This window comes from Dipodomys merriami, unplaced genomic scaffold (assembly GCF_024711535.1).
Source record: "Dipodomys merriami isolate MVZ:Mamm:240054 unplaced genomic scaffold, mDipMer1.0.p SCAF_9, whole genome shotgun sequence".
Classification (NCBI taxonomy): Eukaryota; Metazoa; Chordata; class Mammalia; order Rodentia; family Heteromyidae; genus Dipodomys; species Dipodomys merriami.
Window position 1 is genome coordinate 11,487,430 of NW_027206512.1, and position 21,730 is coordinate 11,509,159.

Below are 21,730 nucleotides of genomic sequence, written 5' to 3' on the forward strand. Positions count from 1 at the left end.
TCTGACATTATCAATAATGTTTTAGCAAACATTAATGTCATTTTATACACTGGAGCAATTTCTCTTAAGTTAATCCTGAAGTAATGTATACAGAATTTGTATTATTTTGCTTTCAAGTTAAGATGTTCTAACATGTACACAGCCCAAGGTCTGCCAAGTTTAGATGCTACATTTTTAAAAACTGATATAATGAAAATGTTACATGATAGAACTATCTCATTAAGGCACTACACTATATATATTACCAGAAATTAGTTTATAGCTAGTGCAACAGAATGATAAAGGGATCCTTTATTTAAAGATGCAAATTCTTTTTTCTTTTTTAGCAGTTCTGAGGATTGAACTAAATGTTAAAGGAAGCCTTCTATCATTCTATACTTCCAAAACCAAGAGCTAAATTTCTTTTTTTGTTGTTTGTTGGTCGTGGGGCCTGAACTCTAGGCTTGGACACTGTCCCTCAGCTCTTTAGCTCAAGGCTGGTGCTCCACCACTTGAGCCACAGCGCCATTTCTGGCTTTTTCTGCTTATATGGTGCTGAGGAATTGAACTCAGGGCCTCATACATGCAAGACAAACATTCTACCACTGAGCCACCTTCCCAGTCCAAGAGCTAAATTTCTACAATGTTTTTATACTTCTCAAAACCACTATTTAAGGAAGTGGCGCTGTAGCTCAAGTGGTAGAGCGTTCACCTTGAGCTGAAGAGCTGAGGGACATCACTCAGGCCCAGAGTTCAAGCCCCATGACCAACAAAAACAAAACAAAACAAATCAAAACCACTATTTAAGGCCTTAAAAATTGTTTTAAAAAGAAACACCTTTAAGAAAGCAAGGAAGGGGCTGGGAAGTTGGCTCAGTGGTAGAGCGCTTACCTTGCATGCCTGAGGCCCTGGGTTCGATTCCTCAGCACCACATAAGCAAAAAGAAAAAAACTGGAAGTGGCGCTGTGGCTCAAGTGGTAGGGCACTAGCCTTGAGCTGAAGAGCTGAGGGACAGTGCTCAGGCCGAGTTCAGGCCCCACAACCGGACCAAAAAAAAAAAAAAAAAAAAAAAAGAAAGCAAGGAAGGGGTGATATCATCCAAAAAAAGAAATGCACACATTACCTGACTTATGTAGTGGTAATCCCTCCGTATTGTTGTTATTAAGCAACAATAAAGTTATATTTAAAAAGGAAGCACATAATATGAACTATTTTTGAGTGTATATATAATTTCAATAGTGTTAAGAGTATTCACACTGCCGGGCGCTAGTGGCTCACGCCTGTAATCCTAGTTACTCAGGAGGCTGAGATCTGAGGATCATGGTTCAAAGTCAGCCTGGGCTGACTTTCCTAGTCCGTGAAACTCTAATCTCCAATAAACCACCTGCTCTGGCTGGCTTCGAATCATGATCCTCAGATCTCTATCTACTGAATAGCTAGGACTACAGACATGAGCCACCAGCACCCAGCTTCTAGTTTATGTTTTGAGGATGGGGGGGAGCAATCTCAGTAAGTTTTTACTCAGGCTAGTCTTTACCTATCATCTCCCTGTGCTCCACCTTCCAAGTAGCTGAGAATACAAGTGTGATGAGGTATCACGGTTCAGTCCTACTTTTTTCTTTTGTTGTAGATTCTAAATGCCTTACAGAAAGGATTCATAGATGCCTACACAAAATTTTTCATAACTAGAGAATGAGATTCTTGTATAAATCAGTTTAAGTTTGTAAATCTCAGATACATATGGCTTTACTATAATTAAGTAGTTATTTTTTTGAGACATTAGACCCATTTAAGAGATTATCTCCTAAAGTGATGACCACACACAGAATTTAAGATGCCATTTCAAAACTAAAAATGGACCCCGGCCTGTTACCATGCACTAACATCAACTCAAAATGGATTAAAGACTTCAACATCAAACCCCAAACTCTGAAACTACTGCAGGACAGAGTAGGAGAGACACTTGAACTTATAGGCACAGGCAGGAACTTCTTGAACAAAGTCCCAGGGTTACAACAAATTGGAAAGAGACTCGCCAAATGGGACTACCTTAAAATAAAAAGTTTCTGCACAGCTAAAAACCTAAGCTTCCAAACTAGAAAGACAGCCAACCAACAGCGTAAAGATATTTACCAGCAATATATCAGAGACAAAAGCTTAATATCTATTGTATACAGGAAACTCAACAAAATAATCCTTCCCAAATCTAATAAACCAATCATTGAATGGGCAAGGGAACTAACGAGAGACTTCTCAGAAGAAGAAACAAAAATGGCAAAGAAACACATGAGGAAATGTTCATCATCCCTGGCCGTAAAGGAAATGCAAATAAAAACAACCCTGAGATACCACTTTACCCCAGTCAGAATGGCCTATATCCTAAATTCAGCCAACAACAAATGTTGGCTGAGATATGGAGAAAGAAGAACCCTACTGCATTGCTGGTGGGAATGTAAACTAATAAAAGCACTCTGGAAAGCAGTCTAGAGATTCCTCAGAAAGCTAAATATAGACCTTCCCTATGACCCAGCCATACCACTGCTAGGCATCAACCAACAGGAACCAGGATACAAGTACACATGCACTTTCATGTTCATTGCTGCACTATTCACAATAGCCAAGATACTGAAACAACTCAGATGCCCCACTACAGATGAATGGATCAAAAAATTATGGTACCTATATACAATGGAATGTTACCCGGCCATTAGAAAGGACAAAATAATGGCATTTTCAGGGAAATGTATGGAACTAAAACAAATCATGTTAAGCAAGATAAGCCACGTTCAAAGAGACAAACAGCACATGGTCTCTGTAATATGCAGATGTTAAATTCAAAATGCAAGGAGATATGACAAAGTAAACTCCAGAAACAAAGGACCTCTTCTTAATTTGTCACATCATTTTTAGATGACTCCATGTTCTTGTTTGGGTTTTTTTTTTTTTAACTGTATTTTTTTGTCTTTTCTTTTTTGGTACTGGGGATCGAACCCAGGACATTGCACTTGCTAGGTAAGCACTTTGCCACTGAGCTACATCCCAGCCTGACTCCATGTTCTTGACCTCACATATGGTATACACATGTACACATCTAAGGGAAGCTAGGAGAAGGGCACAGAATCAGAGGGTAACAGGGGAAAAATACAACAGAGGAGCCCATCAGCTGCACTGGACATGAATGAAAGTGAACTAAGCAACTCATGGGCAGCGATGGGAGGAAGGGAATGAGAGAGAAAGAAGGAACAGCTTACACCAAGCAAAAGGAAAGAAATGTCCATATCACTTGATTTGGAAAAAATAGCTGTAGTGTCAAAGTTTGTAGAGTTTATAAGCTTCATAGACCATGATAATGACAATGCACCTGGTGAAGGTTAAAATGTGTTTGTGGGGCTGGGAAGGTGGCTCAGTGGTAGAGCGCTTGCCTTGCATGCAGGAGGCCCTGGGTTCGATTCCTCAGTATCACATAAGCAGAAAAAGCCAGAAGTGACTCTGTGGCTCGAAGTGGTAGAGCATTAGCCTTGAGCTGAAGAGCTGAGGGACAGTACCCAGGCCCAGAGTTCAGGCCCCACAACCAATCAAAAAAAAAAAAAGAGAAAAAAATGTGTTTGTGACTTAAACTAAGTATCACTATCCCACAATATTATGAATTTTGTGAAATTTATGTAATCCTTAATCACTTAATCTTAATAAAGAAGGAAAAAAGATGCCATTTCACTGACATAAGAGTCAAAAAGTATATTACTATTAAATGAAATCAGACAAGGCACAGGATGAATTCATACTGTTAAAATACTGCGTAACTATATATATTTTTTTCAGCTAAATAAAACATTATCTATACATTTTAATAACTCCATGAACAATGACCAATACTGTATATACCTACAGTAAACAAAGTCCTTTTCAAGTTCCTCATCTCATGGAGAAGTTTCTTAGGGTTAATGCCTTAAAGTACTGCAATCACCTCAAAGCTATTGTTTCCCTCTGCTGATTGTTTATACTTCCAAAATGTATGTAGTTCTTAAAATATAAAAGAGAGATCATCTTAATCCCAAAATATCCTACCAATTCTCATCAGTTTTTTCTTCATATATACTACTGATGGACTAAATCAAGAGGCCGACCTCTAGTTTAATCTCTGAAAATGAAAATATTGCCATCAGCAAAAAGGGCTAGCATCACTGTAGATTGCAACTAGCAATGGGTAGCAAAAAGTAAAATGTGCATTTTGACAGCAATTTTATTATCAGGAAATTACTAAGTTTTTTTTTACATTTATGTGGAATGATGAATGAAAAGAAAGTTGGTTCACTGCAGATTCTGAATTTTCCAGAAATTCCGGACCCATAGTCTGATATTTTAAACATTTGCACAAAAGTTTTTATGTCAATATCATCATAGCCAGATTGTTTCTAACATAATGTTTCCTTCTTCTTCACTGTTCACATGAATTGTCTATTTCTTAGTTTTGCCTTCATTTCTTTATGTTCACTTTTATATATTCTCCAGGATAGAGTTATCTGTTCTTCTCTCCAGATTAAAATACAATGTAAGCCGACACTAGTGGCTCATGTCTGTAATCCTAGCTACTCAAGAGATCTGAGGACTGTAGTTCAAAGCCAGCTTGGGCAGAAAAGTCCACAAACTCATTATCTCCAATTAACCACCAAAAAACTGGGGGGAGGGGGAGCATAAACTCATTGTATCACAATTCTATTAATATGATCCCTAGTACATTTAGGACAAAATCTCTCAAGTCCCCTTGCTTCTTTAGCTACAGTTTCTTTAGCCTAGCTGCTCTGATAAACCATTTCCATCCACAGTGAATAATTTATACGTCTTGTCATTTTCCACACTATTAACCTTGAGGAAAATGTTCTTTCTATGTATTTGTACTCATCTAAAATCTAGTAGTTTCTCATGGCCCAAGGCAAATGCTACTTAACATTTTATTCCTCTACACAGAAATCATCTCATCCTGACATATTACAGATTGTTCTGTACACCTTCATCAGAACCTACTTCCAACTCAGTTTTGTATCTTTCCTACAGCAGTGTTGTATACACGACAGGTATTTCACAACTCTTTGTAGGCATGAATTAACAGTCTCTCAATTGTTTTAGTATTTTGCTGAAATTCATAATTTTGTCTAGAACTGTTTGAAATTCTTAAGTAAAATAAGCTTTTTGAACACATAATTATTAAGTTTTTTTTCAGGGGCTGGCGTAGCCCATTGTCTTGCCTACTCACATTAAAATATTAAAACAAATATTAAAACAAAGTAAAGATTTAAAATCTAAGTTACCTTCTCAACATCAGAGAGAGATGTCAGTGATTGATTTTGAAGAACTTCTGGTGCAGTGAATGCTCGAAGGTCCTGATTGGAAATATTTTCATCTGTAAATGACACACTACCAGATGGCAGCAACAGAAGGGACCATGGAGAAATGATGAAGCCAAGGGCAGCAGGATCAGCTATGCTTACTGGTTCATAATTGTATCCAAAAAAAAAAAAGATAAAATTTCTTAAAATTATTATCAGAAGAAGTAATATCACTGTACTACTTACATTAGTACCAATATATTCCAGCATATATATTATATATGCATAGATGTTGTGGTTATACACATTGAAATCAACAATAGGTATTATATAAATGCAAATGCTAGCATTGTTAATGTTAATGACTTGATTTAGTTTAGTAATTCAAATCTGGAAGACAGATCTAAAAAACTTGTGAATGTTTATTACTGGTTATAAAAATTAATGTTGGTTCAATTGTTTTATTATAGTGGTATATAGAATAGGTAAGGATCAGTAGGTTTAAATTTTAGAGGGAATCCACAATTCCCTCTAAATTCCCTGGATTCCTTTAAGAAATTAGTGAAAGCTATAGTCCCTCAAGACATGGTACCCCAATACAAAACTCCATACATAGGTTCTGAACTTCACTAATACACATGTATCTCATTTATGCCAAATTCCCTGATTAAGATTCCTTAATTTGGACCATAATGTTCATAAACTAATTTCCTCAGATTTAAGATTAATAAGGGTTCCAACTATAATTAAAGGATCTGGGAGAGGCAGTTGTTTGCTTTTTAAGTCAAAATTTTTTGGTTGCCATGCATGGTATTATAACCCCAACACTGGAGCCTGAGGTAGGAGGATCAAGAGTTTGAGGTTAGCCTAGGCTACCTAGTGAGACATTTTCTCAAAAATCCAAACAAATCAAAACTCAAACCAACCAACCAAACAGAATGTTTTTTTCTTTTTTTTTTTTTTTTTTGGGGGGGGGGTCCGGTCATGGGGCCTGAACTCTGGGCCTGGACGCTGTCCCTCAGCTCTTCAGCTCAAGGCTAGCGCTCTACCACTTGAGCCAAAGCGCCGCTTTCGGCTTTTTTTTTTCTTTTTGCTTATGTGGTGCTAAGGAATCAAACCCAGGGCCTCAGGCATGCAAGGCAACCGCTCTACCACTGAGCCACCTTCCCAGCCCCAGAATGTTCTTTTCTTGAATTTGAATTTTGTCATTTATTTTGATTCATCATTACACTAGAATTTCAGGCAGCTTGTTGTATATTACCAATATAACTACTAGGGTCTCTTAAGTTTTGGCTTTAATGTTTGCCTGTATAGCTGGAAAGCTCACTATATATGAAGGCTAAAAATATTCTTTAGAGTTAGGTGATCTCTTCCTAAAAGTAAAGCAAGCAATCCATTAAAAAGGTCAAAAGACTCATTTGAAGGAATTTAATTTTGCCTTCTAATATCGATGTAGGGTTTAAGCTAACTGTTGGGTGACCTGGGTTCACAGAAGGCTATGACTGTCAATTCCATTATTTAATCTGAGTGCATTATTCTGATATCATTGTAGGTCAAGATATAAGGAATTTACAGAAGATCATGGAATAGTATTATCAAAAAAAGTATATAATTTTATGAAAATAACTTTTATTGTATTTACTAGGAAGCCAATGTAATCCTACATGGAACAAGGTGATAAAGGTTTGAAATCAAGGTAAGAGCAGTAGAAGTGAGAATTTGATGGAAACAATTTATTTTTGAGGTAGTAAAAACAGAATTTCCTGGCAGATTACATGGGAGTGAAAGCAATCTGATGATGCTAACAGGTTGAACTGAGTAACTGGAAACATAAAATTTTTCCTTGATAGCAGAGATGTCAAAGACACTTGGATCTGAAGTGTGAGAGTCAGAATCAGAGATATATGCGAGTTCCTGATATAGAAGACTGTATTTAAAGTTATGTGAATCCATCACCAATAAAATGAGTTATGTGTCTGTTTGTTTGTTTTTTAAAAGGCTTCAAGTTTTGTTCAGTGAAGGAAGTCAGGCCCAAAGAGACACAGGTTGCATGCTTTCCCTCCTATGTGGAAGGGAAGGTTTTAAGACTAGAAAAAACAGGGTCAGAGCAGCAATGAGTCTTCAGATGTACTCTCCCTTCTGTGATGGAATAAATTAGGAAACAGTCTGCCAAAAATATGGGAAAGAAGTTGGGCACTGGTGGCTCACATCTGTAATCCTAGCTTTTCAGGAAGCTGAGATCTAAGGGTCGGAGTCAAAGCCAGCCCAGGCAGGAAAGTTCACAAGACTCTTATCTCCAATTAACCACCAGAAAACTGGAAGTGGCGCTGTGGCTCAAGTGGTAGAGCGCTCTCCTTGAGCTGAAGAGCTGAGGGGCAGCGCTCAGGCCCAGAGTTCAAGCCCCACAACCGACGAAAAGAAAAAAAGAAAAGAAAATTAAATAAAAATAAAATTTAAATGTGTGTGTGTGTGTGTGTGTGTGTGTGTGTGTGTGTGTGTGTTTAAGAGAGAGAGAGAGAGAGAGAGAGAGAGAGAGAGAGAGAGAGAGAAAGGAAGCTTGTCTTTCTATTCATTAAATACTGGTTAGTTTTGCTTAAAAAAAAAAAAAAAGGAAATGAAGAGACCCTAGGGCACTCCTAAAATGGGCATAAACTGTTTCTTCTCCCTTTTTCCCCAGGATCTTCCTCTTCTCTTGTGTATACTTGAAAGTATTGTGCTATAACTCCCTCTAATACTTTTTTCACCACTGCTAATGTTTACCCTACTCTTAATTTTTCTTATTAGCCTTTCTGTCAGTTCCCAAGTTCCAGGTTTCAACATAGGTCAGAGGCTGACATTCTAATTCCCATGGCTAATTCTTGACAGCCTTTAATTTGAACAGTTTCCTAATGATTTCCGATACAGCTGTTACTGTTTCAAATGTATAGATGATCACATCTAAATACTATATCCTGCAGTGGTATGTAGAATAGTGGTATACAGAATAGGTAGGGATCAGCTGGATACTGGTATCTGCACAAACTAGAAAAGGGCTTGCTATACTCTTCCTCCTCATCCTAGGCCACAGACCAACTCTGTCTTGTTTTCACCATGGTAACACCAACTAGAAGACGTTGAAAGTGAAAGCAGTCTATTATGGCTTATCACTCTAAAACTGAGATTTACTCATTGACCAATACAACTAAAGTCAATAAAACTATTACTACTCTGGCAAAAATGTGTATTTTACCTTCAACTTCATAGTATAAAAAGGGGTGAGAAATTCTTGACACTTGAGCCATATAAAGTCCCTGAAATCACTTGGTGCACAATGAACAAATATATATGCTTTTAATTGGCTTTCCATGTTCTATCTATCTGTATTGGTGATTTTATATGGTCTGTGAATGATGTTATAATATCCAAATGGCCCTTGGCAGGAAATGGTAATAGACTTTTAGTTGCATTTGTTTTTGTGGAACACCTAATGGACAGAATAATCTTAAGTACTATATAGATTAGCATAATCTTTTCAACACTGAAAGTCATTTGCTAATAAAATCAAAAATACTGTTTGAAAAATAAAACGTACACATAAACACAAGATATAAAACGTATTTAAGAGAAAAACAAGAGAGTTTTGCAGACAGCAAAATTACCTTAACTGAAATGTACAGAGAAATTTTTTTAGTATGTGTGTCTCTTTAAGAAGGTAACATGTAACTGTAGCTAAAGGTAGTATTACAAACAGAACAAACTGCCAAAGCAAAGGCATGTAGTCAGGAAATGATTAAGTTTGGAGAGCGAACATCAAGAATTGTTGGCAGAGGAATAGTGAGAAATAAATTATCTTGATGGATTATAATTTTGCTTTTTAAAAAACAGAGAAATGATACATTTTCAAAGTGTTATTTAACTGATAAATAATAAAGCTAGTACAACTGTGATCACAACTATATTGCTGTCAACTTTCCAAAACACACACATGACATCTAAGTATTAGAGTATTGAGAAAACAGTCAAACCACAAAATACATTTTTAAGTAATTGTAAGGAGTTATGTAAACCAACAAGTGAAGAAATCGAGAGTTGTGGTTAGAATCAGTCTTTAATTCACCCTTCTTGACAACTAAAAGGAAGGAATTTAAAGGAAATGTTTCCAAAATCAAAGAATGCTAACAAAAGAATTCCAGAAGTTTAGTTTTATGTCCTATATTTCAGTTGTTCATTCACTTGTACTCAAGAATGCTATTATGAAAGAGTAAACCAATATGAACTAATTTCAGTATCAAGTGATTCTATTCAGAGACTTACCAACATTCCTCAGAAAAAGTTTCTCAGACAGAATTTCAAGTAGAAGAACAAAGCTAGAAATAAGCAGAAATCTGATATGCAGAGAAACATCTTCAAGCCTCTCTTCAAAGTTCTCTTAAAACCCAGAGTACTAAATGTTCATGCTTTTTCTTCGCTGAGAAATCTTTCATTTCCTTTAGGCCACCCCTCAGCTTTTTTTGTCCCACATTTATGTAAAGACTAAGAATCAGGCACAGTGGTGCACAACTGTAATCAGGAGGCTAACACAAATTGTACTATATAAAAAAAAAGATGCCAGGCGCTGGTGGCTCACGCCTGTAATCCTAGCTACTCAGTAGGCTGAGATCTGAGGATCATAGTTCAAAGCTAGCCAGGGCAGAAAAGTCCGTGAGACTCTTATCTCCAATTAACCACTAGAAAACCAGAAGTAGCGCTGTGGCTCAAGTGGTAGAGTGCTCACCTTGAGCTGAAGAGCTCAAGAGCTGAGGGACAATGTCCAGTCCCAGAGTTCAAGCCCCATGACCAACCAAAAAAAAAAAAAGATATCACAGCTCAATTATGCTTCTGTTCTTATACCTATTTCCAATTCTATGTCAACCTGCTAATTCATCCTAAAATGGCATCTGTATGAGTGTTATATACTTCCAGAATGTTTTGCAATTATTTTACAGCTTATAAATTAGAATTAAATTAAATTAGAATTACTTAGTTAAATTAAATTAGAATCAGTCTTTAATTCACCCTTCTTGACAACTACAAGTAATACAAAAAACAAGAAAAGCTAAAACGAGCTAAAAGTGAGGCAAAAATAAGCCAGGAAATGTTACAAACTATTTTATCCAAACTGTAATAAAATCATTGTATTACAAAGGCCAAAGAGTTATCAAATAATTTTTGACTAAAATGAGATCAAAATAGCTTTTTTGTCTATAAAGAGGAAGCTGGCTAAATAACAAAGGAAGACACTGGCTTTTAGAAAGTGTCTTTCCTACTGATAGGTTGTAGGTTTTACCCTAAAATATGACACACTGGCATTAGTGAAAACTGTTTACAGAGAAAGTCACTGTCCTAGAGAGGCCATAAGATCCATTTTAATACCTATACTCTGCCCTCCTTAAGCCTAGAGGAAAGGCACATTCTTATCTCTGAAGCTACAGGATACAGAGAAAAATCTAAACAGTTCCCTCTAGTTTCATTTTTTAACATATATTTTTATTGTTATTGTAAAGGTGATGTACAGAAGGGGTTACATAAGTAATTATTTTATGTATGTATGTACATATGTATTTGTTTATTTGTTGTTTATAGGGCTTGAACTCAGGGTCTGGGTGCTCTCCCTGAGCAACAATCATATCTTGATTGACCATCATATTTATATGGTTTAAAAATGTTAATTGTGAATGGTAACATCTACTTAAAACAATCTTCTTGCTATAGCTTTTAACAATTTTGCCTCAGAAATTTTGGAATGAAGTACTTAGCTTCTCAAAGTGCTGGCACTTGTGTTGCCATCTAACAACCTTGGACTCTTGATCATCTGTCACATTGTATTTTGCCAAATGCTAATAGACATAATTAGTAAAAGAAGTTAGTTTTATGGTAAAAGTCTTTTATAAAGAGTAGGTTTTATTCTCTCCTGCCAACTGCAGATAAAAGTTTCAAGTTAAAAAAAGGATATTCTTGTTCTTCTACCTTTGCTATCTGAATAAAACCAAAGGCTTTGTTAAACTAAAAGAACGAACTCATTTACTTCATTTTATTTTCTGGGGCCTAGAATATACAAAGGCAGAAAAACCAGTAACATCCAAAGGGACTGGAATTTATTCCATTTTTTCCCAGAGCCAGATGAAAGGTTAGTAGATTAGTACGTTTCCAGTTTCTAGTGGGAGACATGTAGCATTCTAGAGCCTCCTGAGTAGCTAGGATTACAGGCATGAGGCACAAGTGCCTGGCTTATGGTTCTTTTTATGTGATCCCCAAAACTAGACCAAACTTGTCTGTGATATGTAATAGTAGTGACTATCCTTGAGTACCAAGAATTGATGAGGAAAAAAAAGAGAGCTTGAGGAAGCCTTCTAAGTAAGTGCTAAAGATGTCTTATATCTCACTCTGAGGGGGGGGGGGGACATGGATGTGTACATGCATTCATAGAAATTCATTAGGCTGTACAGTTAAAAAACTGTACAGGTTATACCCAACATTAAAAGTTTTCTGTAAGTATAAAACTTAAATGCAGTGAGCAAAATTACATTTATCACCAAAGACAGGACAAGAAAGCATGATCTCTAGTAACTTTTCCCATTAAATGTGTAAATCTTCAAATTTATAAAATTGTTCAGAATATTTAAAGTTAAGATAAGTTTAAATTAGTACAATGTATCACTGGTGCTTGTGAGTAAGAGAATGTTCATTTGTTACAAGTGTTTCATGTACTTGTCAAACAATCTGTGTTATTCATTTTATGAATGCTAGATATTAAGCTTAATTTCATGTTTTATAGTTTGTTTCCAGAGAACAAATGGAATAATTTTATCTGACTCAAACACATTTAACCTGAAGGACCTGCTAGTTCTGGCCTTATAATGCAAGGCAAGATGTAGCATGTCAAAGACAACTGATACACCCTCTTAATCAACAAAATTATGGCTGTAGATAATTAGGAATGTAATAAAAAAGGGAGTAGGTAGGATCTAGCTTTCAAAAAAGCCATACACACCATACAAAGATTTACTTTAAAAACTCTTAATCCAAAAAAGCTTTCTTTTTCAAAAGTTTAAAAAGGCCAATTTGAAGTTCATTAGAAATATGAGTTTTTCCACACTCTTATTATGCTCCATTGATCTGTCTATTTTGATCACCACAGCTTCAAAGTAAGTCTTGAAATTAGGCAGTAAATCTCCACAAACTTTGTTTTTTTAAAAGTTGTTTTGGTTACTGGAAATCCACTGAATTTCCATATCAATTTTAGAATGAATTCAGTTTCCACAAAAATAAAGTCTGTTGGGACTGCATTGAGTCTATAGATTTACAGGAAACTGACAGAGCTTTCCTACCCAGGAACAAAGCAAAGCTCTCCAATCCATTATATATGGCCTCATATCTTGTCAGACTCACTCCTCAGTAAATATTACTGTGACCAAAGGTGTACTGACTGAAAGTACAAGAGAAACTGTGTTTGTTTGCCCTGTACCTACATGTTGCTATTGTTATTATTATTATTATTATAAGCTATGTTTCCCAATCAGTTAGTAAGATGGGACTGAGAGGCCTATAATTAGGAAGACATAAAGCATTAAGACTTTTAATGAACTTCTTCCCCAACTTTTATTTCAGTGATGACAATTTCACTTCTTAAGTAAATAAAGTAAGCTACTTAGGAAGGTGAGATGTAAGGATCAAAATTCCCACCCAGCCCTGGAAGGGAAATCCATTAAACCCTTATCTCCAATTAAACATGGAAAAAGCAGGAAGTGGGCTATAATGGAAAGTGGTAGAGTGCTAGCCTTCAACAAAAAGCTCAGGTACAGTGCCCAGGCCCTGAGTTCAAGCCCCCCCAAGACCAACAGACAGACAGACAGACAGACAGACAGACAGACAGACAGACAGACACACACACACACACACACACACACACACGCACGCAAAGAGGTAAAATTAAGTGAAAATGGACATTTGAGCTGGTATTGGTAGCTTCCAGGCCCTGAGTTCAAGCCCCAAGACCAACAGACACACACACACACGCACACACACACACGCACACGCACACGCACACGCACACATGCATGCATGCAAAGAGGTAAAATTAAGTGAAAATGGAAATTTGAGCTGGTAGCTCAAATTGGTAGCTCATGCCTATAATCCGAACTACTAAGGATGCTGAGATCTGGAGAAGCCCATTTAGACTCCATCTGTAAAATAACCACCAGAAAAAAGCAGACTGGCTTAAATGGTAGAGCATACTGTGCCCCAAAGCCAAACACTGTACTACACGTACACACGCACGTGCGTGCACACAGACACACACACACTCTCCAATTCTCCACTCTTTATAAAACACAGAAGTTATAGATAAAGGACAAGTATATGGAATCTAACTATGTAAGGTGGCAATATCAAAAGCAAATTACAGAGAATTTAATACAAAGAGTAGTAGTTTTATATTAGTCATCAATCATTATACGTATCATAATAATTACATGAAAATATATAATTACAAAAGACATAATTATAAAACCATACCCATGGGATCACAGTTGATTTTAATTATCTCTAAGAATTTTTAGAGGCCAAATACAGAAAGTAATAATGATGATATAGACAATGTAGAAGTCACAGCATTAACAAACTGAAGTTAAAGCTTTGAAGCAGAAAGTACAGAGAATATATATTATAGCTAGATTATTATATATTATATATTATATTATATATATTATATATTACATATTATATTTTATATAATATATTATATATTATTAAATATATTATAGCTATATATATTATAGCTAGATCACATAAAAGACCACAAGAAAAAAATTCAAATTTCCAAGCAGTAATCATTCAGATATACATAGTAATGACCACAAGGTAATAACTAAGAAATTTATGACAAAAGGATAACCAATTACCATCATCACCATCAGTTTTGTGTTTGGAACTGCATGTTTATTAAAAGTTTTACATTTTTCTGCCTCAGAAGAAAAGCTCAATTTGAAGATTGTGTCTTTCAACAAGGTCATAGTTGGATATAGTTTTTTTTTTTCTTTATGAATGGTCACCATAAAGACTTTGTTTTAAAAAATGTTCATAGCTTTAAATTACTAGGAGTGCAAAATGATAAAGAAATAAATCTCTAATTAATCAACAAAATACTGGAAGTGGAGATGTTGCTCAAGTGGTAGAGCAATAAATAATAGAACATGAGGTTTAGTGTACACAGATGCGCGCGCGTGCGCGCACACGCACACACACACACACACACACACACACACACACACACACACACACACAATTCACTAGTAAACCTGCTTAGATACCTATAGCATGCTGTTCTCACTTACTGAAAAAGAAAGAAGCAACAAACAAGTTCAAGTTTTATATAGCAGATATAAAGACAAAGATAACCCACACAGGAGAATACATTTTAGAAGATCAAACTTCTTAGAGACCATCATATCTTACTTGCTCTTCCATTATCATTCTTGATTTTACTCAAGAGTAATTAGAGAATAAATACTACAATTCATTCCCAAAAAAGCAGCAGTTTGGTATGATTCAACAGAAGAACTTGTATTAAAATGACACAATTAGCAAACATAAGCAATGAAAAATAAGCATTTGTTTTCTCCAAATAAATTTTGGGCAATGGTAATAATTGCTAATCTCCTACTGCCAAAGCAGCCAAATTTAATTTCTCTGTATTATCGATATTACTCTGCAATTTAGGCCTTATGGTAAACCAGCTCCCTTTGAGCAGTAAATACACAGCTGCCTCACAATAAATTTTACAACACATCCACTAAGTCTACTGCAATAACTATCTCACAATAACAAGTAAATTCAGGCATTCAATTTGAAAGAAGGAAAAATCCTTAGGTACTTGCAATGTGTAAGTTGCTTTATATTTTTTGAATCATGGCCTGATCACTTACAGCAGTGCCATCAGTACAATAAATATGGTATTATCTCTTCCTCCTCTGAACGTCTGTAGTATTCATTGTCTCTGTCATTCATTTGGCTCAATGTTTTGAAGTGCTAAATTTTGCACATTCATTTGTCTGATCTAAATAAACCCCTTCTGGGCAACTGTATTTATTCAGATCATCCACATAATACCTCATAAGTAGATGTTTCTTAACAGTAATTGATTATTGTTAATTGTTAATATACTAATTCCACCAACCTATCTTTCCTTCAACAACACCTCTGTAGCATGGTTTTCTGCTCTACAAAACTCTAGAGTGGCTATACTTCTGAATTTTCTGAAAAATTAAAGTGAAACCAGGAAAGCAGCACTGTAAATTTAAAACTACAAGGTTTTGAATAAAAATAATGCATTTTCTTTAGATTAATCGTACCGCTAACCAAAGATTTCCAAATTTATTAGTACTTAACACTGTTCCTACCCTGGACTGGAAAACCATATCATCAATAAAGCTTTACTATCTGTCATCAAACCCTCTTCCACTGTGTACAAGATTTGTAATCAGTGGCTATTCCTACACCTTTTCAAAAGATTCCCATGGCTCTTACTTTTTAGCAATTCTATCCTATACATGATTGGCACCCAAATTCCCCTGTTAAAACACAGATCACTGGGATCCATACCAGAGATTCTTATTTTAGGTGTGTAATGTGGCCCAAGTATTAGCATTCTAATAAGTTTTGCTACCTACAAACTCACCTATTTGTCACATTTCTTGCATCTAATTGACTAATGCTGTTTTACATCCTGATTCTTGGGTTGGGAAGGTGGCTCAGTGGTAGAGCGCTTGCCTTGCATGCCTGAGGCCCTGGGTTCCATTCCTCGGCACCACATAAGCAAAAAGAAAAAAGCCAGAAGTGGCGCTGTGGCTCAAGTGGTAGAGCGCTAGCCTTGAGCTGAAGAGCTGAGGAATAGCGCCCAGGCCCAGAGTTTAGGCCCCACGACCAGACCCAATAAATCAATCAATCAATCAATAAATAAATAAATCCTGATTCTTCCATTAGTTGAAGCTTGATTTATTCTCCTTCTTTGCAAAATAGGTGTTACACATGTGATGTCAACCACAAACATGGTATTCATATGGAACTTTATCAGTATGCCAAATGGTTTTGGACAATCAAATGGTGCCTAATTTTTCTAGTACTGAAATGCCACACAACCATTTGAATGAAGTGGCCACTGACAGGGAAGCACCAAACTACTTACTAGACCTACATTATCCTACTTTAAGAAGAATGCACAATTCTTTGCAGAAATTTCTCCCCTCCCTTTTATCCACTTCTACTTTTCTTTCAGGTCTATGTTCGGGAACAATTTATGCAGGGAAGACTTTCTTTTCTCTATATGGATTTTACCAAGTAAAATCCTCCTATTACATGTTCTCAGGACCACAAAACATCCTCCTTTTTGCACCTGTCATGGCTTCACTTTTTTTTAATGATACTTTTTTTGTGGGGGGGAGGGGTCGGTCATGACACTTGAACTCTGGACCTGGGCTCTATCCCTCAGCTCTTCAGCTCAACACTAGCACTCTACCATTTGAGCTACAGCACCACTTCTGGTTTTCTTATTGGAGATAAGAGTCTCATGGACTTTCCTGCCCAGACTGGCTTTGAACCATTATCCTCAGATCTCAGCCTCCTGAGGAGTTAGGATCACAGGCATGAGCCACTGGCACCCGGCTTAATGGTACACATGTTTTGTATTTGTTTACATAGTGTTTTATTAGTTTGGGCACACTGGCCCAAGCTTGTGATCCTAGCTACTTGGGAGGCAGAGATCAGGGCATTCAGGTTCAAGACCAATCAGGGTTACAAAAAAAGTTTATGAGATTCTCTCTCAACCAGTAACTGGGTACAGTGGTGCCCATCTGTCATCCCAGGTACAGTGGAAGTACAGTTGTTGGGAGCAGTGGCACTCCTGTCACTCCCAGACACACAGGGAAGCACAATTAGGGGAACTGTAGACCAGGCCTGCCTGGACATTAAGCAAGCCCATACCTTGAAGGTAATTAATGCAAAAAGGGGCTGGAGATGAGATTCACACCTGCCCAGAAAAGTGCAAGGGTCTGAGTAAAATCCTCATCGCTATCAAACAAAATTAAAAACAACAATCACTTTTATTAATAGTTACTTTCTACACTTAAGGGTTAAGGTCCAATCAGACAAGAAATAGTTTTTTTTTATTTTGATAACATGACATTTTCATTGCATGGTGCACTATCAGAAACAGCAATACTGAAGTAAAAATTCTAATTTCTAACTCTGTATCTGCTTTTCAGTTATCCAGTATGAAAAATAAAATATTTTTTTAAATGCCTTACCTTTCCTGAATAGTTCTTGGAGACTTTCGGCACTTTGGTTTAGTACAGCCCATATCTCTTCCTCCTGCAGTGGTCCGCCCCGAACCTCCAGGGCCTCAGCTAGCGTCACATGCATATTACCTGAAAAACAATGCAGTGGATGGTCCACACATTAGCCACTCAACTGCACTTCTATTAGTGAAAGCTCTAGGTCCATGGCGGGATACCATGAGCCAGTTTTCTACCTAATTTTTCAATACTGCCTTCAGTATAAATACAGTATTGCAATCTAAAAACTTAAAAAGTATAAGGGAATTAAGGGAAAAACTCTCAAAATAACCCCTTGATCTAGCCTAACAATTAATCTCAGAGACAGAACTAGGAAACAGTGTTAGTGACTGCTTCATGAGAACAGAGAAACCAGTGTACCAGGAGGCACCAAAATCGGCTCATGAAACCAAAGCAATTCAAGGTCTTTCAGAGTTCATTTCCAATTTTCATCCTATCCATCCCAAGTACAAAGAGTGACACAGTATGGAGAAGAGATTCTATAGCAATCATAATAGGAAACTGGGAATAAAGGGGAACACATTTCTTCCATAATTTATCTTCGTTTTATTACTATATATAATACTTTACATATACATGTACTATAGTTGCAAGTTTTGCAGTGAATGGAACTATTTTGTCAACTTACCCTTTGCTCCTCTAATCTGTGTTTAGAGGTGATTTGATTTAATAACAATAAAAGTAGTAGTTGTAATAGTTCTTTTTTTTTTTTTTTTGGTCCGGTCGTAGGACCTGAACTCTGGGCCTGGGCACTGTCCCTCAGCTCTTCAGCTCAAGGCAAGCGCTCTGCCACTTGAGCCAAAGGGCCACTTCCGGCTTTTTTAAATTTTGCTTATGTGGTGCTGAGGAATAGAACTCAGGGCCTCAGGCATGCAATGCAAGCGCTCTACCACTGAGTCACCTTCCCAGCCCTAGTAGTTGTAATAGTAATGCCATATTGGAGTAGGTATGGGAAGGGAAGAGGTTATGTCTGTGAACATGCTTTGTAAGTTAAGACTCTACATTGATGAATTAAGACTCTACAAAGTTGAGTGGGATAATTATCTGATAGGATCAATTTTTTTCAAAATTTAATTAAGTAGATGATATATTTACAAAATTTAAATTTTTCTATGGGGCTCAATGATCCTGTTTTTATTCTGTAAGAAAAAAAAATGTAGCTACTCAAAATTGTCCTATAAGCTTTACTGAACTGAAATGCCTTGAAGAAAACATTGTGGTTTTTTTTCAATAGTGATTGCTAAATTTCTAGCCAATTTCAGCGCGCATGCGCGCGCACACACACACACACACACACACACACACACACACACACACACACACACACACACACACACACACACACACACACACACACACACACACACACACACACACACACACACACACACACATTTTTGATGGCCAGAAATTGTTGTTTGAAAAAGAGGTTAGATGGTACTTAGAAACATCATTTCCTTAAAAAAAAAAAAAAAACAACATATATGTATTTATTTAAATATTGATAGGTTTGACTGATTTAGATAAGTTAATTTTGTTTCCCCAACTAACAAGAACAGCTAATACTCTTAATTTACACTGATGATAATTAATCCAGACTGAGTAAAAGCTATTCTAGTTACAGAGAAGGCTAGCTTAGTCTTTCAATTTCCCTTTTCAAATGTTTACTGTAATATTTTAAGTTTAAAAGTCTGCTTCTGAGGCATGTTTCCTTACAGACATAATGTAGTTAAAGGGAAGATATAAGATACTATTTTAAAGAAGCCAAGGATTTTTTTTTAATTTTTATTGTGAAAATACTGTACAGAGGGGTCACAATTACATGGGCAACATAATGAGTACATTTCTTATCAAGCATTGTAGCCTCCTCCTTTGTTTCCCCTTCCCACCCCACCCACCTCTCCCCCCCACCAAAGTTCATTTTCGACTTAATGACTTGTACATCTCATTGTTGCAATGGGTCCACCTGTATATATAAACGATTTGTTTTTCCCCTTCCCCTCCATAAAATTATACCGACATCAAATACAGTGAAAGCAGGGGTTATACTGTGGGGGAGGGACATACAAAGCAACAAAGAAATAATCTTATAAATGTGTTAGAAACAATCACATGAAAGAAAAAAAAACATTTGAATACATATCTTAGGGTTCATTTCCCTAACATTAACTTATCTGACCTTTTTTGCTTGACTCAGACATATACTAGATATTGCAAATAAGGAAAACCATGGGACCTATGTTTCTTTGGGCCTGGCTTACTTCACTTAATATAATTTTTTCCAAGTTTTTCCATTTCCTAACAAATAGGGCAATGTCATTCTTTCTGATGGAGGCATAGAATTCCATTGTGTATATATACACATTTTCTTGATCCATTCATCTACTGAGGGGCATCTGGGTTGGTTCCATATCTTAGCTATGGTAAATAATGCTGCAATAAACATAGTCATGCTGGTAGCTTTAGTGTGGTTTTGTTTGTAAACATTTGGGTAAATGCCCAAAAGTGGGATTGCTGGGTCATAGGGGAGCTCTATGTGGAGTCTTGTGAGGAACCTCCATACTGCTTTCCAAAGTGGTTGAATAAGTTTACACTCCCACCAACAATGCAGTAAGGTTCCCTCCTGTCCACATCCCCTTCAGCATCTGTTGTTATTAGAGTTCTTGATTTTAGCCTTTCTAACTGGAGTGAGGTGTTGTTTTGATTTGCATTTCTTTTATGGTTAGGGAGGTTGAGCATTTCTTCATGTGTCTATTGGCCATCCTTCTTTCCTCTTCAGAGAAGTTTCTCTTTAAGTCTTTAGCCCACTGATTTATTGGGCAGTTGTTTCTTTGAGGATTTGTTGTTGGGGGATTCAATTTTTTGAGTTTCACGTAGTTTAGATATGAGACCCTTGTCCGTTGTATGGCTAGTGAAGATCTCCCAATCTGTGGGTTTTCTATTGATCTTGCTAGCTATGTCCTTTGCCATGCAGAAGCTCTGCAATTTCATGCAATCCCATTTGTCCAACCTTTCTTTGATTTGTTGTGTTTCTGGGTCTCTATTAAGAAAATTTCAAGCCAAAGGATTTTTATTGAACTTAAAAGAAGTGTGATCAGGTCAGGTGCTGGTGGCTCACATCTGTAATCCTAGCTACTCAGGAGGCTGAGATCTGAGGATTGAGATTCAAAGCCAGCCCAGGCAGGAAAGACCATGAGACTCCTATCGTGAATAAACCACTAGAAAATCTGAAGTGGAGCTGTAGCTCAAGTGGTAGAGCACTCGCCTTGAGCTGAAGAGCTGAGGGACAGCGCCCAGGCCCAGAGTTCAAGCCCCACATCCGACAAAAAAAAAAAAGTGTGATCATTTATTCAGACTTCTAGCCCATATAGTCTTTAGGTTTTTATTCTTTATTGTAACAATAACACATTTATTGAAGAAAAACAATTTAGAAGCTGAATTTCTTTCTCAGAGGAATGAGTTATTATCTTCCTAACAAAACATATTAGTGAACTAAAAGTTTCCACAGAAGCATCAAGATGCTATTAGTTATCAGATACCAGAATGACATGTGGGAAAGACTACCTTGTAGCAAATTTCCAGTGTTATGTTTGAGAACTGGTTAGACTGTGCCAAAACCTACCCACAGGATAGTAAAAAGAGGATTACACAAGAATGATTTCGTTGAAGAGTTGAGATGATTTTCATGTCTCCCCAAAGCATAAGACATGTAGGAAAACTTCTTTTCACCTCTAACTAAGGAGGCTGTAATGGCTTGATAGACATTCCAGAGTTCTAGAAGGCACTGACTATAAAAGGCTGGGGCTACCTATCACCATGAGGCAGAAGCAAGGAGGGGCACACTGTAGAGAGAGTCAAATACAGTACTACAAATACAGTGGAGAGACAAGGAAGGAGGACAACACAAAGGGCAAGCCAGGAGCTATGAAAAATCCTACCCAGAGGATAAACACATCCTAAGGTTTAATAGTGCCAGTGGTTTACACAACTCTATGTAGATACTAAAAAAAAAAATACTATTGAAAGCACATGTTAAATCAGTAAATTACATTTCAAAATAAC

General features: G+C 36.7%; 1 protein-coding gene across 7 annotated transcripts in view; it reads right to left on the reverse strand.

Moving 5' to 3' along the window:
* The window catches only part of Ptpn13 (protein tyrosine phosphatase non-receptor type 13), a 196,635-nt gene that overhangs the window by 137,756 nt on the left and 37,149 nt on the right, over positions 1–21,730 (reverse strand). For all 7 annotated transcript variants that reach the window (XM_070012346.1, XM_070012345.1, XM_070012347.1 and 4 more), the window contains exons 2-3: positions 17,621–17,740; positions 5,286–5,464 (exon numbers count right to left, since the gene is read on the reverse strand). In XM_070012346.1, the coding sequence (XP_069868447.1) occupies positions 5,286–5,464; positions 17,621–17,735 (294 nt within the window). In that variant the 5' untranslated portion in view covers positions 17,736–17,740. The remainder of the gene's footprint in view (positions 1–5,285; positions 5,465–17,620; positions 17,741–21,730) is intronic.